The sequence below is a fragment of the Uloborus diversus genome, chromosome 1, assembly GCF_026930045.1.
Source record: "Uloborus diversus isolate 005 chromosome 1, Udiv.v.3.1, whole genome shotgun sequence".
Classification (NCBI taxonomy): domain Eukaryota; kingdom Metazoa; phylum Arthropoda; class Arachnida; order Araneae; family Uloboridae; genus Uloborus; species Uloborus diversus.
The window spans coordinates 131593736-131616778 of NC_072731.1; the positions used below are offsets into that span (position 1 = coordinate 131593736).

Consider the following 23043-nt stretch of genomic DNA (forward strand, 5'->3'; position numbering starts at 1 on the left):
AAATTGTACAAAAATAGGCAAATAGTTGTTTAGATTTTGAGCTTGAAAAAAAAAATACACTAATTGAACTGAAAAAAAAGAAAGACTATAGTAGAATTGTCAGAAATCGGTGTTCAGAACAATTTAGAATTAACCTATTTCCATGATTGAAAAAAAATTGCATGCCGTCTTTATCAAAACAAGTAAAAAATATGTGCCCAAACAAAGTCAACTGCCATTTATTACACTTCTTAAAACAGAATTAGCTATTACAGATTGAAAGAACTACTTGCTCAGTATTATTAAAATCAGTTAACAAAGCTTGAGTCATACATTTCAACTTCATAAACATATCAAAAAAATGAAAGCAATATAACAGTTCTTCCCTTGCCCATTCAACACCACATTTCACAATTCTCCCAAACAATTAGAATGTGATTCCAGTTTTGACAATAACTTTTTCTCCACTCAAAAAAATAAATAAATAAAACATGCATAAATTCTAGCATAATGGATAAGCATATGAAGAGAAAATTGTTTTTATATCAGTCTTAAGATACAAATAATTGCATTCAACTATTATCCATAGTAAATCAACGAAAAAAATACGTCAATTTAATTTTAAGTGTCAAACTAATGGATGGAGATGAGTTTAAAACATTATCACTCCCCTCTCTGAAGTGATTTCAATCAGAATTTAAAACATATAAAGAGATTTGAAAACTATTGTTTAACATTTAATAATTTAATTTATTTTCCAATAAGGAATATTTTTAAGAGAAATTGTGATGGTCCCAAAAATAAAAACAAAATGAACTGAAATGAAATGTTACATATGAACATAAGTTTAGGAATACTATCCGTCTTTCACTTTAAAATGTTTAAAAAAATGACATTTCAAAACTTGCAGCAAAAAAGTGCTTACAAGTAAAATAGCCTGTCAGCTAAATCTTTGTGCGTCTCTTTGTGCAAATTCTGCCCAACCAAGTATGCTAGTTTGTGAGCATATTGGCATGGAGCAGGGACACGTACAGTGCCAGGCCAATTGTAATATAAATGAGTCATTTTATAAGCAAGTTTTTGCATGTGCTCTGGCTTCATGACACTAGTATCGTAAATGACAACATAATGCGTTGGTGATACAGTTCCTTGTCTCACATGTTGAGAGACAAGGAAAAAATCATACCACTTTTTACGTGTGACAGTGTGGTCCAAAATGGATCCTGGAGGAGGGTTTGACAATGATTTCCCTCTTTGATCAGATGTAACAGCATACATTCTTGTATTGATTCTTTTCTGTACGACGACAACAGACAAAGATGGCGAATAGTCATTACTGAAATGTTTAAAGCATGATACAAGTTGTTCTACTTCATATTTTGAGACAAATTCCATCTGACCATCAGAGACACCATCTCTGAAAAGAACTATTTTGTCAGGCAATCTATGATTCACTTCAAAATATTTTCGAATGGAAGCAATGAATAACATTTTCAGAGAATCACCCATTTCTTGTCCTGGTTGTTGCATTGTTGTCATGCTGAACCAACGTGTTCTAGCTTGATTTATACTCGCCACAAAAGCAAGGACTGATCGACGCCCTCTAGACATGTCATGGTATGTATCTAAACCACAAACCATAAAGTTATCTAAAGGAATATTAACAGACCATAATTCTCCACCTAACTTACAATTTATCTGGAGAGCAATTTTTTGAACAACACTCCTCAATTTCCGAGCATCAGAAATAGTCTTTGAATTAATTACCTGAGATGGCACAGGCATTTCAATGCAGCATAATTTTTTGATTGCACTGTAACGATCATCTCTTGGTGTGGGAAAAATAATTACAACAATTTGTATAGTAGGATTGACAGCCTCTTTTAACGCAGAACAATATGTTTCAGTACGGTCATTCAATATTTCAATTTTTATGGGATCCCTCACTTGAATACCCATTGCTGGAGCACAATTTTTCAACATTTTAGTAAATTCCATAACTCTTGGTGTATCTCTTTTAGTAAACACAATAACCCAATTATCTAAGTTTACTGGCACTAAAACACAGTTATTAGTAACTTGTCGACCCCAATCTGCTTCTGCACTCACTGTTATTTTCGCACCTCGACCAAAATTAAGTATTTCTGATTTCAAAAGTCTAGACTCTAATGAGAGAGGGCTTGCATCTAGTTCTAGATTCCATGCAGAAAAACAATTCTTTGCCTCAGGATTTTTATTGACATTTGATATGAAATTCTGCAAAGCCAACTGTCGACGTTCAGGTGTGATGCGTGTGTAAACGGCAACATCTTTCATTACTTTGAAATCACTTCGCATTGCATCAGTGAGCCCTGTCATGAAGCACAGCTCAGGTACAAGACAAATTATTTTATCACTCTGATCAGCACCAGCTTGTAAATCCTTCTTTTTTGCTTTATTTATTAACAAAGGTTGTTTCATATCTTTTATTTGTATATCATAAGATTTTTTGTAATAATCAAAGAAACTTATCTCAGAACCATCATGTGTTGCAAACTTTGAGGCAGGATTCATGGACCATTCTACATCATCAACTCTATATGTTTTGTTATTATAACGAGTAAGAACTACACATCCAACAAGGTTTTTCAAAACAACTTCTCTCATATTACTTGTTTGTCTGCTAAGTTCATTCATAACATCATAAGCTGTGACCGTCCTGAGAACTCTAAAAGATGCATCACAATTCAACATGATACCACCTTCGTATTCTTGAACAGCAGTCACATAACCAGGCCAAATTTCTAATCTGTGTTGTGGCACAGGGATTCCACCTTTTGGGTCAAAATAGTTTCTGCCAACCTAATTGGATAATAAACAATAACTTATAAAATTGTTTGACATACAGTTCATTTCAAAATTAATCAATAAACTATAGTTTACATAAAAAGTAGTCGAAAACTTTGTACTGCATAGCCCCAAAGCAGAATACTACTAAATTTGCAACGTACGTCGCAGAACAGATGCCTGAGCTGCAGAACAAATTCTGTTCAAATGCGAGAGGAAAGCTCGGACTCATTTTCTGCAGAAATTCTACAGATTTCTGTGAAATTTCTGCAGAAACTGCACATTTTCTACAAATATCTTTCAACTCAAGGTAGAATTTTGCAGAAGTTCTGTAGATTTCTTTAAAGTAGAAGAAAATCTAAAATTCTTGTAAAATACGATAATTTGTCGGAAAACTCGCGAAAAATTTTGAATTTGATGAAATATTTGCAGAAACTTGAGATTTACTTTGAACTTAAAGAAATCTGCAGAATGTGTACAAAATTCTACCTTGAGTTGGAAGATGTAAAAAATCTGCATTTTCTGCGGACATTTCTTATTCTTTAGAATATGAAATATATTCTTTAGAATATGAAATATAATATTCTTTAGAAAATATCAGATAAGATTGATTTTTATCGCGTTTTTGGTTTTTCTTTTCCTTATTTTTCCCAATCTATCTCCATCCACGGCAATTTTCTCCATAAACGTATGTTTTGGAAACATGCCGACATTGAAACACGTCCATTGCCGAATGTGTCTCGTTTAAGAATTCAATCCCTTTGAATCCTGAAAATATTTCAATTATTTAGAAAGTGTTTTATTATATGTTACCCTAACTCAACTCATTTTATTATTTTAGTAATGTATTTATTTATTAAAATGATTTTAATTGCTCCATTCATGCCACGTAAATTAACCAAAATAAAACGAGGTTTGACACCTAGGTTTGGATTTTAAAATTTCGTATTTTTGCTCTTTTTATGCATTTAATAAGCATAGAAACTATTTTTGGAGATTCTTAATCGGTTTATTCTACAGAAATGCATAGCAACAGTAAAGTTTTTAACATTGGGGGAAAAAAATCCTGTATGAAACAATTTTGATTTAGGACTCCTGATTTGTGGAAAAGATCACGATGGTTGCTTGCGTATACAATGCTTGGTACTCGCAGGACAATTTTGGTCAAATGATTTTATGTTGCAGAACATCGTCAATTATTCTGCTTTGGGGCTGCATAGTGAATAAAATATGACAACGTATATAAAGTACAAATTCAGAATGAAAAAAGGTTAAAAAACCAGCAAACAGCTGTTTCGGCACTCTAAAATACAAGTGCCATCATCAGTGCAATTAAAAACGAAGACAGGTTCAACCCGACTAAAACACAGTCGAGGCGAACATTGGAATGAGAGACGAGTTGTAAAAGATATGAGAAAAGATATGAGAGCAGTACCGGAAACGATGACGTCAAGGTTACGTCAGAACTACAGAGGACAGTTGCACTCAGGCGAAAACGTCACGGACAAAAAATAAATCAAATAACAGACTTCCAAACATTAGGAAAAGGGGGAGTGCTAGACAAATCATTGACGATTAAATTAGCATTTTTCCATATGTAATATGACTCCCAAAAATCTAAATCAAGAATGGACGAACACTCGTGAATAACTTTGGCAAAAGAAAAAATAAAATTATGACCAGAAGACCAACAATGTTGAGCAATAGAGGAGCGTTTGAGATCCTGTTTTTTGACGTAATTTTCGTGTTCTTTTATCCGGAATTTGAGGGATCGTCGAGTCTGCCCAATGTAGGCCAATTTGCACTGGCAGGAAACACTATAAATGCCCCATTTGTCAAGGTTCCGAACAGGGTGTTTAAGCTGTGAAAATTTTAATTTATTAACAGGAGAAAAAGTGACGGAAAAATGAAACTTTAAGATTTTGGCAATTTGTAGACTGATTTTAGGAAAAAAGGGTAAGACAACGGAACTCGAATAGTTCACAGGAGCAAGTGTTTGATTTTTGTTAGTTGAGCTACATAGCTTCTTATAAATGGTATCAATAATATCTGATGTGAATCCCCGATCAACCACAATACCTCGTAGGTAATTCAGTTCTGATGAAAGTAAATTGGAATTTGAACAAATGGCTAAAGCACGGTAAATAAAAGATCTAAAAGCAGCCAATTTTTGTTTAGGAGGGTGAACGGATAACTTGTGGGGGGTAAGAGAAACAGCAAAGGGTTTACGGAAAACAGTAGTTGTAAAAACATAGTTTGCAAAGGGTTAATTCCATATGTGACAGACATTACATCAGACAACTATTTTTCTTAGTTTCAGGTACCAAATATTAAAATATGTTTATAAATTTTGGTGCACTAAGACATTTTTATGCCCTTATTACATACAAATAAAAAAAAATATTTTGTTGAATTAAATGTTTGAGTTATAAAGTAATAAAACACCGTGACAGACATTACAAAAAATGGACATGGAAATGAGCTGATGCCTCGTTGTTAACCAATTGCTCTGAATTGATTTATGTTATGGGTTCAAAAAAAAGTTGTTAGTAAACAAAGAATGCTTTCTACAATATTTAAGTGAAAAAAGTAAAAATTTCAAAAAAGGGTTTTTTTTTTAAATATTTCAACTGTGTGACAGACATTACAAGATTTTGTGACAGACATTACACGTGCAAAATTTTTATTTAAATTTCTATCAGTAAATGAAAAATATTTATTTCTTATGACATTAAATGTTACAAATTGAATACTTAAATGATTTGGAAGATGAAAAATTGTTAAACTACGTTATTAAAGTTTGTAAAACCCACGAGAGTTGACCAAAGTTGGAGCAACTGTGGTCGCTACTATTTGTGTTTTATTATACGAAACAGCATGGTCTTCTGACTCAAATTTAAATAGTCCTTTTATTTTGGCTGGCACAAGACACTTTATTTGGTACTGTTCTTCCTCTGTTTTAATTATTATACCATTAAACTTATCATTGTCATATGTTGCAGTGACCCACTGACCGCATTGAAATTCTTCAGGAAATTATTTAATAACATTACTTGGAGGTAATGGTATTAAAGAGCTTTCCACGCATTCTCCAGTTTTAAAATTAAAAATTATTCCCTTTTTGCTGTCTGATATTGAACTATAAAATATTTTCCCTTCAGAGCAAGAACGGCAACTGTGCTTTCCTGGTAGTTGGAATTCCCTTGATTTCTTCATCATCTATTCTCCACAAATTATCCCAATCTGCTTTCATTGCTTGAATGTTTTTCTGACCTGAACAATACATTCCAGGACAAACCCTTTTTGCTGCCAAAATCAACTTAGAAATTGTTACAATTTGATGCTTGCATATTTAAATAAACTATTGTGACAGACATTACATTTGTGACAGACACTACAAATTTAAAAACTCTCTATATAATTCAATCTTTTAGGTTTTTTAAAATTAACTACATGGACATGTTTCTTATAACACAGAATAAGAGGAAATATAAATAAAAGTATAAGATATAAACATATAATTGTTAAAACTTAAAAAAATTATGTTTTTTGTGACAGACATTACAGGTTTCAGAGAGATTATTCTAAAACCTTTAAAAAATTCAAAAACTTTTTTTATCAATAACTTTGATGTTTTTCAACTGCTCATGAATCATTTTTCTTGACTAATAAAACTTTTGAAAGGGATCCATTTCAAATTTTTAATTTAAAGGAAAATCAAAGTTGTGAAAATAAAGCTTGTAGTTTCGGTCAGAGAATTCACTCTAAAAAATACTTCATAAAAAATATTAAGATATAATAATAGCAGTGAATTTTATTAATTTCAAAAAATTTGTTTTATTTCCTACACATTATGATCCAAAACTAAAAGTTTTGATGAAATTTAAAAATTAGCAACTATGTCCACATATTCATGGAATTAACCAAAGATGAAATATGAATTTACAGAATCAATGGCCAATCCAGGAATTTTTTCTTTACTACCTATTTTTGTGAAAGTATTGCATTACATTCTATTTTTGTCAAAATTGTATTATATTTTAATAAGTATTTTTCTTATGATTTTTTAAAGGCACATTCTAATTTCTGTAATAGAAAATTAGAGGAACTTCAAATTTACTTTGAAAAGTGCAAACATCATCTACTAATAAACTGGTAGATAAAGTGAATTTGTTACTTCAGCCACTGTTAAGAGCTTAGTATTTATTTAATGAGTAAATATTGTTTAAACAGAAAAATTTTAAAATGCAGATTTTTGGGAAATTGATTTTTCAATATTGCTTTTGTGACTGTGCCGAGATTCAAAATTAGTTTTGTGAAGCTGATGATTTTATTACTTAGACTTTTGCGAAAGTACCAATTTAAAAAAATGATTTTAGTGAAGGTACCAAAAAATGACAGTAAAATTAGCCTGTACTAGACCCTGAGTATACATACATGTTGAAGATAAAAACAAAGGTGAGGGAAAGCCTACCATGCATGGGGTTGCTGTAAGTTTTGAAGTTGTGGAGAGAAAAAAGCCAATCACACACACAATCAATCAAACTTTTATTTTCAATTGTCTGTTTCTGCATCTGGCAATGCTAAGTTGTTGATCTTAGAAGTTTAGATTTGAATGTGATTGTGATGGAATGTCATACTGTGCTAAAGTTAATAAAGACATAAACTGGTGAATGTTGATCTCTCTCCTCTTTCACAAGTGAACTAATCTAAAAGAATAATAGCATACCTACAAGGTAAAAATTAACAACCATCCATGTGTTCAAAACTAAACTATTGCTTTGATGCAACTGAACTATTACAGAGTTCATACCCTCCAGGGGAAGAAAATTCTAACACTTTTCAAGACTAAAAAGATAATTTTCAAGGTACTGCCCTAAATTTGTATTATAAATGTGACATGCAAATTTCATTTGACGCAAACATAAATGATAGGCACATAGACAGCAATATAACTAGTATGTTGTGGCCATCACGAAACTTTCTTCTATATTTTTCTTTTTTTTTTCTGATCCCTCCCCATGCTTGATGAGGAAGCAATATTCCCAACAAAAACAAAATTTCACATGAAAAAACTTGACGACCATCCCAATGTCTGAATTATTGCAAAAGCAAAGCAAAGAGAGAAAAATGAAAGTTATTTTAAAAGCCTTGTTTAAATTAATTACAAATATTTTATTTATTAACAAACATAAGATGGCAAGAGTTAAAAATTTTAAATCATTGAGATAATATTTCCGATCATTTCCATACAATTAAAATCACGAGAAATACGCAGACGACAATCTATTACAATTTATCTTTCTTATTGTTGCATTAATAAAGCTATTTTTATTCGCAAAAAAAAAATCAACACCTCTTGGAGCGATTGGCGTCAAAATTGAACCAAAGCCTGTTTACTTATGGATTCACATATATTCCAAATTTCAACTAGAACGTAGCATTACTTCTTGAGATAGAGCACTCACAATGGAAAAAAAGAACGGGTGATTGCGCTACCCCCTTTTTAGCTGTTGACACCAAAATAAAATCAGCTCTTATACCCACTAAGGGCTACTTGCCGATAAATTTTTCTTTCATTCCGTTCGTTATTTCTTGAGATACAGCAGTCACAATTGACGACAAAAAACGTTCTATAGCTCAACCCCCGTTTGAGTTATTGACACCAAAATTGACTCAGCACCTGTTCCTGTTAATGGCAACATATGGACCAAATTTTGTTTGATTCCGCCAGTTACTTCCTGAGGAATAGCAGGCACGCGTAACTCAAAAAACGTCCCATTGCTCCACCCCCCTTGGAGGGATTTGCGCCAAAAACCAATGGGCACAAGTTCACATAGCGGTACATATGTGTACCAAATTTCGTTCGATTTCATGCGGTAGTTTTTGCTGTAGAGCGACCACAAAAAACTGGTCACACACAGACGTGACACACACACATACACACACACAGATATTTTCCAAAAATAGTCGAAATGGACTCAGCACACCTCAAAACGTTCGAATCTGTCAAAATTCGAAATTCGAAAATTTGCACGAATCCAATACTTTCTTCTATATATTAGATATAGAAGAAATTAAAAAGGAAAAACTTTTTTTTTTACAAGAGACACTTTCACAAAAGATCTACTGTATTGAAAATTTGTCTAGAAGTGTCTGAAAAGCTCGGCCATAAAGAAGGGCAGGTTACATGAGGCTTAGTTTTATAATTTTCATGTTATATATTTCAAAAATCAACAAGCTTAAATAAAAAAAAAACTCCATGATTGCAGAGCCACGAGTGCCTTGAACTTTTACAGGAAAACAAAAAAAAAAACCCTTAAGAGGCATCATGACAGTGAAATGATGAACATAAACTCATATTTTAAAATTTTATAACTTAGTTTAAATTTAATATTTTCCCAAAATAAAAAAATAACCAAAATTAAGCTAAAAATTGAAAATAAAATTGTAGAACTAAAAAAGTTTTTAATTAAATAAAACAAAAATTTATTAATTTTTCAGTTATGTAAATAAAAAATAAAACAAGTTAATCTGATGTAGCATATGTCAAAATAACTTCTAAATGCGAAAAATATAAAAATATTTACAAGATGCAAAACGATTTAAGTTCAAACAAGGGATCCAAATTTTCGGGAACCAAGTACAAATATGGCATGTTTCTCATAAAATGAATTTTTTCAACTAAATTAAACATAAAATATGCTAATCTAAGGTAGCATATATGTGAAAATAACATCTGATTAGTAAAAATATTAAAATATTTAAAAGATGCAAAAAGACTGAAATTTCAAACCACAAGAAATTTTCTTGTGATGCTGTCATGATCCCCCCACCGCCCCAAAAAAATATGTCTTTATTATTTACTAGTGGCACCCGCACGGCTTCGCCCGTAATAGAAAAATTAAAGGTCTTTTGGTTTGCCTGTATATTTACAAATAATGTATGGTGAATTTTCTCGCCAATTGGCTTGTACCGAGGTTACAGTTCCACGTTATGATAATTTCGTATCTCGCCAATTGGCTTGTGCCCATGTTACGGTTCCACGTTATGATAATTTCGTAATTTATGATAGTTTTTTTCTTAAAATTGGAATAAAAAAATAACCACATCGAATTTTCGAAAAATCGCTTCGAGGTGCACACCCCCATGCTACAAACTAACTTTGTGCCAAATTTCATGAAAATCGGCCGAACGGTTTAGGCGCTATGCGCGTCACAGACATCCTACAGACATCCAGACATCCTTCGGACAGAGACTTTCTGCTTTATTATTAGTAAAGATGAACATTACACATAAAATAAGCTTATCTGAGGTAGTACACAAAAAAATACCTTTGGGTTGTCAAAAACATCAAAATATTTACAAGATGCAAAAAGATTGAAATCTCAAACGGGAAAGCAATTTTTCGTGATACTGCATATCAAGCGAATGTTCAGAAAACTGCACTGATTAAATACTCTTAAAAGAATTTTTCGCACAATCCAATTATTTTTAAAAGAATTCAAGCACTACAGAAACCTTTCAAACTTTTTCTAGCACTTGAAAATGAAATTTTTTTACAAGCACTTTTCCAGGTTTTTCAAGGGCGTACGAGCCCTGATTAATTTTATAATTTATTTGCTTGTAAAAGTATTTTTAATGCATTTAATAATATGCTCGTGTCTAACTCTTATTCAGCTTTTAACCAATCTTCCTCTAAAAATCTGCGCTCCATGTTAATTTGGTTTCATTTTTCTTCTCCCATTCTTTTTTGAAATTGACGCATACATGATTATATACAGTAAGTTCTTTCTATTCTAACCCTCTGACAGGCCTGTGACTTCAACATTTTCCAGTTTCTGCTACGGTCACATCTTTCACAAAATGCAAAAACACTATCTGAATTGCGAATATAAAGCAAGGTTTTTTTTTATTTAAATAAAATATTAAATAATTTTAAAAAAAAAAGATACATGTATGATCCAAGAAAGGAAACAAGCATGGTGATAGTCAACTTAAATCTTTTTTAAATCTTAGTTAAGATGTTTAAATTATTAAATTCAAAAATACTTAAGTCTTATCTAGCATTATGTCTCCCTAATAACCACATTATTAGGAGGGGACTGCAACATCTAAAAACCAAACATGTATGTGTTTTCTTAATGGTAAGTAGAACCCAAGACTTTTTATTTTATGTTTAAAAAACTAGCTGGTATTTATTTTTTTAAAGATGTCAGAGATAAAACAGTTTTCTTGAAAAAAAAAAAAACATGCAAAATGAATTACTTTAAGCTTTTTTAATCCAGCAGGGGTCAATTCACTGCTAACCTCTCTTGATCGCCCATGATCTTCAGTAGTTGTTACCCTGATATCATGGTTGAGTTAATAGTTTTTGATCGCAGCTTCTCTGAGCATAGTTTTTAGGCAGAAGGATGTTATCTAAATGGGACATTTCTACTGGAATGTGGAACTTATTGTAATTAATTTATTTAGATTGATTTTGTATGGAAAACGGCTAAGGAATCCCAGCAAATAGTAATGGTGCAGTCTATTAGCACCCATTTCTAATTAATTCTTCCTTTGGAAATTTCTTGAATTGTACAGCGTACAAGGACAATTAGTCTATATAATACAAGGCATGCAGAAAGCTCTTTGTATCCTTGACTTTTGAAATGCTTTTCTAAATCTATTTGTTACCCTGCCTGATATACCATGGTTGAGTTAATTGTTTATAATCATGGCCATGCAGAGCATTTCATAAATTTTTCACTTTTTTTGCAGATGTGGGTTTTTTTTTACCCAAAATTGCTGCATATTTATTTGAGTTGCGTGTGCAAATGGATAAGTCTTTAACAATATCAGCACATAGTAACTGTACAATCTTTTAGTATACGTTTCTTGTTTGTTCTTTTGACAATTCTTGGACTAAATCATGCTAAACCTATTGAAAGGAGAAAATAAAAGGATATATTCTGCAACCCTTGCACTATTACCATTGTTACAACGATTATAAGCACAACTAGCTGTGTCGCCTGGCTTTGCTCATTCTACCTCCAAAATAAAAGTTATCAAGTGACGCGTGTTCAGCACTCAGGCTTGGAAGAAGAAAAAAAATCAGTAAAATTTTGCGGCAGATTGCTGAAAAATAACCAAAAAGCCATCATTTTAAATCCCCCGATTACAGGAAAAGCTTTCAAAATGAAAGCAAGAATTTTACTTGTTCATATTCAAGAAAAAATGGCAACAGATCTTTTGTCTCAATGATTTTCTTCACTGCTATAAATTTTAATAAAAGCAGGGGCGCCGACTTACAAAAATTATTGGGGGGAGGGGGGGCTGGACGTCACCGGTGTTCCAGGAGGTATGTAATCCCCCGGACTCCCCCCGCCCCGCCCCTTTTTCCAAAAAAAATCAGATTTTTAAACCTTGAAAATGCCGATTTACATATTTTCTGGTGTATATGATTTATACAAACAAACAATATGTAGCATGGCGTTTTCAAAGTCAATCTAAGAATTGGTATACAAATTTTCTGGTCCAATTAGATCATGTCAATTGCCTGTAGTGAGGGACATTTATACAGTTCTATTTTGGGGTAAGTCGTGCAAAGCCATGGCTAGGCATTGATATAAGTTAGGGCACTTGACTTGCATGGAAGGGCACTGTCAGTGACTCCGACCTACAAACAATATTGGGAGGGGGGGGCATACCACGGGTCTAACCCCGGGAAAATTTCTAAATTGGAGATGAGAAATGTAAGTTTTACAGATTTTTAAGCATTTTAGAGCATAGATTTTTAAGCATATATTATCAACATTAGAACCCCGAAAACTCTAGACTATCTAACTCGACACATGTTTTGGCTTTGAAAAATATAAAAAAAAAAGAAAAAAACAGGTACGGTATATTCGTAAAAAGTTAATTTAATCTATAGTATAATAATTTCGTTTTTAGACTAGTACAGAACAGTGGATCTATAAAAATATTGAAATTATATTTAAATAAATTTTAAACTATCATTAAAAAATAAAGCATAAAGTATTGCTGTCGCACTTTGATTAATAAGCGAAATAGCTAATTTAAACTTGTTTTGAATAACGCTCAGAGTTCATTAAATAAAAATAATATCCCAAAGTTAATTTGTTTAATATCTTTATCTAATAAAGCTCAAAGTCTCTCTGTCTGGATATTGGGATCTCTGTGATACACGCAGCGCCTAAACTGCTGGGCCGATTTTCATGAAATTTGACACAAAATTAACACAAAAAAACATGGCCGTGTCACCTCGAAGCGATTTTTCAATAATTCGATGTTGTTCTTTTTCTATTCCAATTTTAAGAACATTTTAATTATCATAACGTGCAATAGAAAATTACGAAATTATCATAACGAAGAACCGTAACATAGCCGAGCAAATGAACATAGCAAATTGGCGAGAAGTTCATTATTCATTATTTGTAAATATACATGCGAACAAAACAACCTTTTAATTTACGACAACGGGCAAAGCCGTGCGGGTACCACTAGTAGTTAATAAAGTTAATATATTATGTAAATAGCTGGTTTTTATAGAGTCTTATACCCTAAAAATATAAAAGTATTTGAAAATAACTAATACAGTATTATAGTAATACGGTAATTAAATAGTACTATTATTTCGAAATTTTAAATCTAATGTTCTGTATGTAGTTAATTCTCTATTTTACAGATATTTTTAAAATTGCTTTAAATACCATCATTAGGGCTGTTTTTAGAAAGGTGCAAATTTCGACTAGATTACTGAATTTAAAGTCGTTAACGACTGATCGAATATCCAATTCCTTCAAAATATCTCGGTGGTTATGAAGAACAGCCAAGTTGTTCACTCGCTTCTGCTCCATTCATTCTGATTGGAGTGATGTTTTAAGTGGGATTCCTCAAGGATCAGTGTTAGGGCCTCTTTTGTTTATTATATTTATGAATGACATCAATGAAAATATTTCTGGAAGCATGAATTGTTTTGCTGACGATGTAAAAGTTATGGGGATTGTCGAAAATAAAGAACAAGTAAAACAGCTGCAAGAGGATTTAGATCATATTACTAAGTGGGCAGATAAATGGGGTATGGCAGTTAATGTAGGGAAATGTCAAGTGCTACACTCAGGTCATGGAAATAAACATATGAGATATCGTTTACAGGGTTCAGTCATAAATCAGGCAGAAAATGTTAAGGATCTGGGTATCTTTATTAATCAGGACTTCAAGTTTAGTCAACAATGCAGTATTGCTAGTAACAAAGCCAACAAAATGCTTGGGTTTATCAATAGATCTATTTCAAACAAATCTAAGAAAGTTCTTCTGCCTTTATATAGGAGTTTAGTAAGACCTTATTTGGAGTATGCTGTTCAGTTTTGGTCGCCTTATCTGAAGAAAGATATTTTTGTATTGGAAAGGGTTCAAAGAAGAGTAACTAAATTAGTAAGGGGACTCTCAGATTTAGATTATGATACCAGACTTAATAAGCTTAACATGCATAGCCTGGAGCAAAGGAGAGTCAGAGGGGACATGATTCAGTTATTTAAATTTATCAAAATGAAAGATGTAAATGGATTAAATTTTTGCGGGGAAAGCAGGACAAGGGGTCATTGTTTTAAGCTATTTAAATCTCAGGCTAACTTGGAAATCAGGAAAAACTACTACTTTAGCAGGGTCGTGGGCACTTGGAATAGCTTACCGGAAGAGGCAGTAATGAGCAAGGGAGTGGATAGCTTTAAGAGGGCCACTGATCTTCTTTGGGGACTAATTAATTGACTAGGACCAGCCTAGCTGGGCCCAGAGCCTGTTGCTGGTCGTCACATTTGTATTTGTATTGTTGATCGGACAGACTTTATCCACAGGTTCGCACACTGGGACAAATTCTAAGTGCTCGCAGCACCGTAACACAATCATTATTCACACAACTCATTTTCAGTTACCCTGTTTTTTAACATAATAATTATTTGTTTTAACTCATTACTGAATGTATTTTACAAGGTAACTATCTTCAAACAAGGAAAATAAAATATGTTAAGACAAATTTGTGAGAATAGAAAGCATTAAATACCTAATAATTTTCCAAAATTATTGGGGGGGCTCTGCCCCCACAAAAATTTTTTTGAGGGGGCTCGGGTCCCCTCAGGCCCCATGGAGTCGGCGCCACTGAATAAAAGCATTGTTTCAGAAAGTTGAGATAAAGCACTGAATAATAATTTGAATGGAGGAAAGCCTTCGCAAAATAGGGATTTTATGTCAAAAAATCCAAGTGTCATAATTAATAGTTTTTAATTAATATCTCCGTTAATCATTATCGAAGGATTGTGTTAAATAGCCCAAATATAAAGACGGGAAGGTTACAAATCCATCGATAACTGGTTTGATGGTCAGTTCACTGTCGTTTGGGAGAAGAAACTCTGACAATAAATGACTATATAGATACATATGTACATACGCTCAGTTTTTATTTATATTGGATTATGATTGATACAATAGACCCTAATTGAAATGTAGATGTGACTAATAATTTGTGGGTTAAATAGATAGTTTTAAAAGTTTGAAATTATTTTTGTCATTATAAACCTAAAAGATGCACAGTACACACTGATTTTGCCTCACCCTCTCAGAATTTGACGAAATTTGGTACAGAGGTAGTGTTTATATAGACATGGAAAAACTTAATTTTTTGAAAAATACGAAACGGTTTTGAAGATACGGTGCTGTAGAAGTACCAAAAATAGGTCAAAGCATGTGAATGATCCAATTTTCAAAGTGACCTAGAATCTTTTCTAATTAAGATAGAGAGCTGAAAAAAGTGCCATTTGACAGCCTGTTTAATGACCTTTCCTATGATATGATTGGTCTCAAAAAATTTATTTTAGTTAAATTAAAATTTTCTCAAAATGTGCCACCTCAATTTTCTTCAAAACATTTTTGAAAAATGTTTATACATTACTTAAATGGCTGTAGAAGTTTCGAGATAGGATCACAATGGGTTCTTGTTGGAATATTTCATTGAATATAGCATCATGGGTTATAAAACACTATCATCACATAATACAGCATGTTTTAAGTAGAGGAAGACATTTATCCAAGGCATGAAATCTATTCTTGAGTTGGATAGTGTCAAGTAACTGATTGCAAGAGTTTCCTTGTTTGGAGTTTTTCTGTGTGTTTGTGAAGGGGGGGGGGGGATTTTATTTACATTATTAAAATTTAGTGTTTTTTAATTTGTTATATAGTTTTGATGTTGGATAGTGTCAAGTAACTGATTGCAAGAGTTTCCTTGTTTGGAGTTTTTCTTTGTGTTTGTGAAGGGGGGGGGGGGGGATTTTATTTACATTATTAAAATTTAGTGTTTTTTAATTTGTCATATAGTTTTGATAAATTTGGGTGAAAGTATGTTTTTAAGCTACTGGTATCAGATAATCTAATTCTCGATCAACATTTTCATATTTTTGTGGGTGATGCATTGCAAACCACATATGAGTTCTACTCTAATCTGCTAGCAGGGCCCGATTTAAGGGAGGACAGGCGGGGCTACTGCCTTGGGGCCTCCACAACATAAGGGCCTAGACAAAAAAAATTTTACAAAATAACCTAACTTTCAAGGGTCAGCAAATTTTACGTTTTAAATAATTAGGCTGTTAATAAAGAAAATAAATAGCAACTTCAGGATGAATTTGCTATTAAAGTGCTGATCGAAAATTGGATATATACATATATATCAAAATATTCGGATATATATAAAAGTATTGGATATTTTCGAAAATATTATCATTTCGAACCCTGATTAGGGGCATCCACTCCTTTGTTGCCACGGGGCCTCCACTCTTCCAAATCCGGCCGTGCCTGCTAGTATGCAAGGTTTAGGCTTAAGTCCAGCAAAATTCATGAAATGTACCTTTAAATAGGAATAAACTCCAATTGCAGAGAATCAACCTTTGGGATGTTTTTACTTTTCCTATTATATATTTGTATGGATATACAATCTTTTGCTCTTGACAGTATTCAGCTAATTTCATTCCATTCATAAGAGGGCTTCAAGTTTTCAGCAATTTTAATTGGAAGACTTCTTTCATGTTTTAGTTTTAGGTGTAAGGTATTAAGGCCAAGTTTTAGGCCTATGATAGGATATCTTTATCTTGTAGGATTCCCTCCCTCCCCTGCCCATTTTCCTCATCACGTGAAAAGAAACTGAAATATCACATAATTTTTCAGATTCCGTGACTTAGGCCTCACTATTTTTTTAACATCGAGTAAAATTAGAAAATTAAATTTTTAGAATCTTAAAAAGTGTTTCTCCACTTGTTTCAGTTTTGCTTTCTTGGAAGACTTGGACAATTTTCCAACTGGGCAGTGGCCACTAGACCCGAAAAACTTTGTGATCACCACTGTCGCTGAGATTTAAAGCATTAAGGGGGGGGAGTCAGCAGCTTTCACTAATTTCATAAAAATAAATAGAACTCGACACACTATGAAAAACTATTATTCAAGACATTAATTTTAATATGGAAAATTTGCATTGAAATAGGTTTTCAAATTTTTTAAATTAGTAATGAGAAGTTGGCAGAAAACTGCATTTTAGATGAAATATTTAGCTTATAGCAAAGCCTTCAAATCAATGAGGATCAAATACAACTGTACAGATAATAATTTGCATTTTTCAAAAAAATATTCCATAAAAAGAAAAAAAAACATGATTTATTGAACACTTTATGTTATCTTCAATAGTTTGCGTTGAGGTAAACATCCAATTCCGTTTTTGGAAACTTCCGTAAGTAATAGTATCGTTTATTTCCATCTTGCGAATGACCAAACATGGCCTCTACGCGAAAAATTCATGGTTAAAAACAGATATTTTTATAGTTGACATAAAACTAGTAATAAATTCAAAAATTTTTAAAAACTACAATTTAGGTGAAATAGTCAGTTTTTAGTACATTGGCCTCTAAAGAAATGAAGGTAATATTCTAAAGATAAAAAAATTTTGCATTTAAAGACAATTAAGAATTATCAGAAAAAATGGCACATTTTGCATAATTTTCAAGTTTGCATTGCAATAAACCAGTGCTTCTCAACCTTTTTTACTTTGCGGCACACTGAACTTAATTTTGCAATGGTAATATAGAAGTTTTTGTCATTCACTGGTAAAAAGACGGGGGGGGGGGGGGGGGGGGACCTTTTTCATACGAATAAAACGACTATAACAAACATAGTGTATTTAGATTTATTTCGAAAGCAGAGATATTTCGAATGTATTGAGGTTGATAATGAACAACAAAACAATAGCTATTTACAGAAAATTATGCTTCATATGTTTCAAAGCATTTCTGTCAAACATGTCATTAAAGTGCACACTGCAGTTAAACGATTTATCAAATAATGTTTTAAGAAAGAAGCAAGCAAGAAATTAAAACCAAGCACCTAACTTCGATTTGACACTAATTTTTTTTTTATAAGTGGAGGCTGAGTTCGCAAATACATGTAGTTGAAAATGATAGCAGCACATCAATAGCAAGACAAGAGATAATGGGATACTCATTTTTAACCAGCAGCCAAAATTCATCCAAAGGCACAACACTCAACTTAAGTTTAAGAGTACGGTCGCTCTTGAGGTTCATAAATTCCTCTTGCGCCTTTAAAGAAAAGCTTTAACTGATGCATCCGCAGATGAAGAGAATGGATCGCGAATCTAGTCATACTATATATACCATGTTACTATTCTTAAAATAGTGCATAAACTTGTCCTGAAGTAGGACTAAATGTTCTGCCACCACATTCAGCAGCTTTTTTTCCATGCCATTTTCTTCACATACCTTGTTGACGGTCCGTTTGAACATGTCCAATGAGCTACGAACTATTTTTTCTCTCCACAGCTGAATTTTTTATTTGAATCCATTAGGCTTGTCCATACAAGTAACCCTAATTCTCTCCCTGTCCTAGAATTTTCCAAATCAATTTGTTGAGGTTTTCAAAAATGTCAGCAATGTGTGCTAGTGTTGCAAGCCAATATTTGTCTTGCAACAAACTGGCGTACTGCATTTCGTTTTTTAAAATCAAAAACTGTCGTACCTTTTCCCTCAATTCAAAACTTCTTGATAGTACCTCACCACTTGAAAGCCAGCGAATCTTTACATGAAAAAGTTGATCTACCCCCATTTCTTCACAAAGTATGGAGAAAAGGCGAGAATTAGGCTGCCTCGATTTTATGAAATTTACGATTTTCATGACTTCAGCCAAAGATGACTTCAGCTCATCTGGTAAGTTCTGCCATGTTCACGATGGAGGAAACAGCGTATGGTTTTAATTTCTATTTTACTAAGTCTCAGAATCGAGCTTTGAGAAACTACGATAAAAGGAAATTAGTATCGGAACTCGAAAAGAGGAAAACGAAAGATAAAGATGGGGCTAAAATTCTTGGGGGAGAGAACGATACTCCCGTTTACGAAAGATTTAGATTAGAAAAATTCTGTATAATTAGTTGTTTTTGTGGAAATTTAAATCCGTTTTCAAAAACCGAAAGTAATAGGATCACAAGAAGTTTAAAAGAGGTGGGGCAGTAAGTCCTGCCTCTTCCCTTGTTGGGTATGTCGTATTGCACATGATCGAAAGAGTGAATTGAGAAGTTACAGAACCATACAAACGTTATTCGGTCATAACTTTTAAATGAAATATGTCAAGGCTCTTTCTTTTTATATAACTACGAAAGTACCGCGGCACACTGGGTTCCTTGTCGCGGCACACCGGTTGCAAAGCCCTGCAATGAACATCCGATTCCGTTTTTGAAAACGTAGGAACTTCATGAGGATGAGTCTTGCGTACCAACATATTGGGAATGACCAAACATGGCGACCGCGCTAAAAATTAAGATATAAATGTCTGAATTGTTGTATAAAAATATTTTAAAAATAAAATCCTCATAAGACTAAACTTTTGTTGAAAAGTTTTAGCGCTTTTGCGTCTGAAGCAATGAAGATAAGGTGCAATTTTCGCATAAAATTTTTCATTTCTCAAGAAAATTATTTAAAAAAATAAAAAACGATTTGCTGCACATTTTAAGTGACTTTCATTTTTTGGCAGAAGAATAAAACATCCAATTCATCTTTGTTTTTGAAAACTTTTACACTTTCCTACTTCGATTTTGTGAATGACCAAATATGGCGACTATGTTTCTATCTGAAATGTTGAAGCATCCGTCGCTCAAAAAGCGATCTCCAAACGATCTTTACCAAGTTCTTTTTTTTTCATTTATTTATTTATTCTTTCTTTTTGTTCTTTGGTAAAATTATCTGCAGGCCACCGAAAAATCTGCGCCGCACCTCTCACTTCACGCAGTTTCTGCTACCAGGTATTCCACTATGTCCCGTAGCAGAACTTACGAGACGAGACGGAGATGCAAGTTACAGATGTTTCTTCAGTGGCCAGCAGATAATTTTACCAAAGAACAAAAAGAAAAAAAATAAATAAATAAAAGAGAAAAAAAGAAATTTTTAACATGGTAAAAGTCGTTTGGAGATCGCTTTTTGACTGGGAAGGTGATGGATGCTTCAGCATTTCAGCTAGAAAGTCGCCATATTTGGTCATTCACAAAATCAAAGTAGATAAGTGGCAAAGTTTTCAAAAACAAAGCTGAATTGGATGTTTTATTTAACTGCAAACTAATGAAAATAACTTAATGTGCAGCAAATAGTTTTTTTATTTATATTTTTTAAAATAATTTTCTTGAGAAATGAAAAATTTTATGTGAAAATTTCACCTTATCCTCATTGCTTTAGACGCAAAAGCGCTAAAACTTTTCAACTAAAGTGTAGTCTTATGAGGATTTTTATTTTTAAATTATTTTTTTGCAACAAATTCAGAAATTTATACATATCTTAATTTTTAGCGTAGTCACCATGTTTGGTCTTATAATGGAGGTTCACAGGCACGTTAAGATTTTACTCATTGCAGACCTTGTTCAACTGGCGCTCGAAAATGGGGTAAACTCTTTCCTAATATTTCTTTCATGAATTGGCAAAGAAAAAATACCTCGTAATAAACCAAAACTAATTAAGGCCAAACTGGCGACAAAAATAAAAAATTCAAAGGAAATTTTAAGCAATATTTTCACCAGATCAGATAACCTTCTCATACAATTATTATGTTGGGAAATTATGTTATGGAAAATTATGAATGTGCAAAAGAGATAGCTGAAATATCCACTCATGCGGAAATAAAAGTGCAGACACCCCAGTGGCAAAAAGTTTTGTAACTGTCTGCGACAAGCTTTTAGAGCTTCATAATCTGTCTGCAAAATTTTGTCCATAGTTTCAATAAAAAAATTAAGTAAACTATTTTTTTTAAAAATAAACTTGAAACATGACAGGAGGTTTCTCTCGAGACGATGGTGCACCTCCCTAAATTCCATGAAACACTTCCCTCTCAAGAACAAGACCCTAACCCCGAACTGAGACCAAAATCTTTTTCAAATTACCTCCCCTCTCCCTCCACCTAAAAGTTTCAACAATGCAATCTGATGACCCCGCGCCTTTCCTGTTTTGGTGGGCACCTGATATTTGCAAATATGAGCTGACTACTGAACAAGGGTCTGTAAAATATTTTTTTAATCAATTAATTTTGTAAAAAATCAAATAAATTTGTGTGAGGGATGGGGGAGAAATTGTAAAACAAAATTTCAAAATGAATATTTTTGTGGTATTTTTTCTCTTTTTCTGTTGATAATGATTTTTGAATTTCAAAAACCTGGTTTAAACCAAAAAAAGCCCGGTTATTTTGACTTTTTCAAAAAACCGTTTTTTTTAACCAACCCTGGTTACATATCATAGGAAAAGTCATTAAAAAGGCTGTCAAATGGCACTTGTTTCAGCTCTGTATCTTATTTAGAAAAGATTCTAGGTCAGTTGAATCTGACCTAGAAAAAAGGAATCGGGTGATTCATTTTTTAAAAATCAGGTCATTCACATGTTTTGACCTATTTTTGGTACTTTTACAGCACTGTATATTCCAAACCGTTTTGTATTGTTCAAAAAAAAAAAAAAAATCTACATTTTTCTAGTCTATATAAACTCTAACAAATTTCATCAAAATCTGAGGGAGAAGTAAAATTTGTAGAAAATTGTGTTGATTTGAAGGGGAATGACCCATATTTAGAAAACTTATTTCAGTAGCATTAACAAAAAAAAAAAAGCTTGAAGCAAATTTAAACTACTTACCTGGGTCATTTTGAGTATTGTCATTACTTTTTTAAACAAGATGTTATATAAATGTAAACAATCTGCTGGTTGACACTTTTTGATGTACTTAATTGTCACATTGACGGCAGAATTATCAGTGGGCAAGTTAACTGTTACAGAGACAACTGCTGACGACAGTTTCAATGGTAGATAAAGTTTACTGCCATCAAATGTTTTGATTTGTCCTATGATTTCTTTTACACGAGGGTCATGTAAACAACGAAACTTCATTCGTTTGCTCTCAACAGCTGGCGCAAAACTAACAAAATACTCATGAATCCCTTTGCCTGAAGGCACCTTCAATCGAACGTAGTTGACTTCCAGTCCTAAAGGAGTACCAGAGGTTCCACGATACTTGCCAATCGTAAGTTCTTGCATCTCAGACACAGGCACGTCATCTGAAGCAGCAGGAGTTGGTGGAACAGGAGCTGTTGGTACAGCAGACGTTGAAGATGCTGTAGATGTTTCATGCTCCTGAACTCTAGGTGTACCACGTCCTAAAATACTACTCAGCCCTAAGCCTCGTCCACGTCCAGCAATTTTAGGCACTTCAGGTTCTACTTTAGGTTGTTCCTGGGCAGGAACAACTTTTCCTCTACTTTGTGAGATTAGAGACTGCAGAAAAGCCCCTCGACCAAGCGGTTTTGGTTCCGCAGGCGTTTCTGTAGTCGAGCTTGCTTCAGTAGTTGGAGATGTTTCACCAGGACGTCGAGGTTGATTTTTCAACGCTGCCAATAATAATGCACCTCTACCTCCACGGCCAAAACCTTCGAGAGGTTTATCTGCCATTTTCACTTATATTCTATCACAAATATTGAAATTGCATTGATGTAAAATATATGATATTCATAGCGTCAATAGAAACTATGCACAATACGATTTCCAGCACATTGGAAACTGAAAAGTTGAGATGTATAACACTCTGAAGTGAAGTAAATACATTCCGAAAAAAAATTCCTAATGAAATATTTTTAAGCTTGAAATATGATCCAGAAGAGTGAAAAGCAAG

At 33.0% G+C, this 23043-nt stretch overlaps 1 protein-coding gene across 1 annotated transcript; it reads right to left on the bottom strand.

Moving 5' to 3' along the window:
• Positions 1-202: 202 nt before the first annotated feature.
• Positions 203-22823, bottom strand: LOC129221283 (piwi-like protein Ago3). Its single transcript, XM_054855744.1, has 2 exons — positions 22014-22823; positions 203-2820 (listed from the first exon to the last, which is right to left on the bottom strand). The coding sequence occupies exons 1-2, from the start codon at positions 22821-22823 to the stop codon at positions 901-903; spliced, it is 2730 nt and encodes a 909-aa protein (XP_054711719.1). The 3' UTR covers positions 203-900.
• Positions 22824-23043: the final 220 nt, after the last annotated feature.

Excerpts from the sequence above, each read along its gene's own strand:
- LOC129221283 (XM_054855744.1), bottom strand. The coding sequence starts at position 22,823 with ATGGCAGATAAACCTCTCGAAGGTTTTGGCCGTGGAGGTAGAGGTGCA. Across the intron at positions 2,821-22,013 it reads CAATACTCAAAATGACCCAG|GTTGGCAGAAACTATTTTGA; the intron begins GTAAGTAGTTTA and ends TTATCCAATTAG.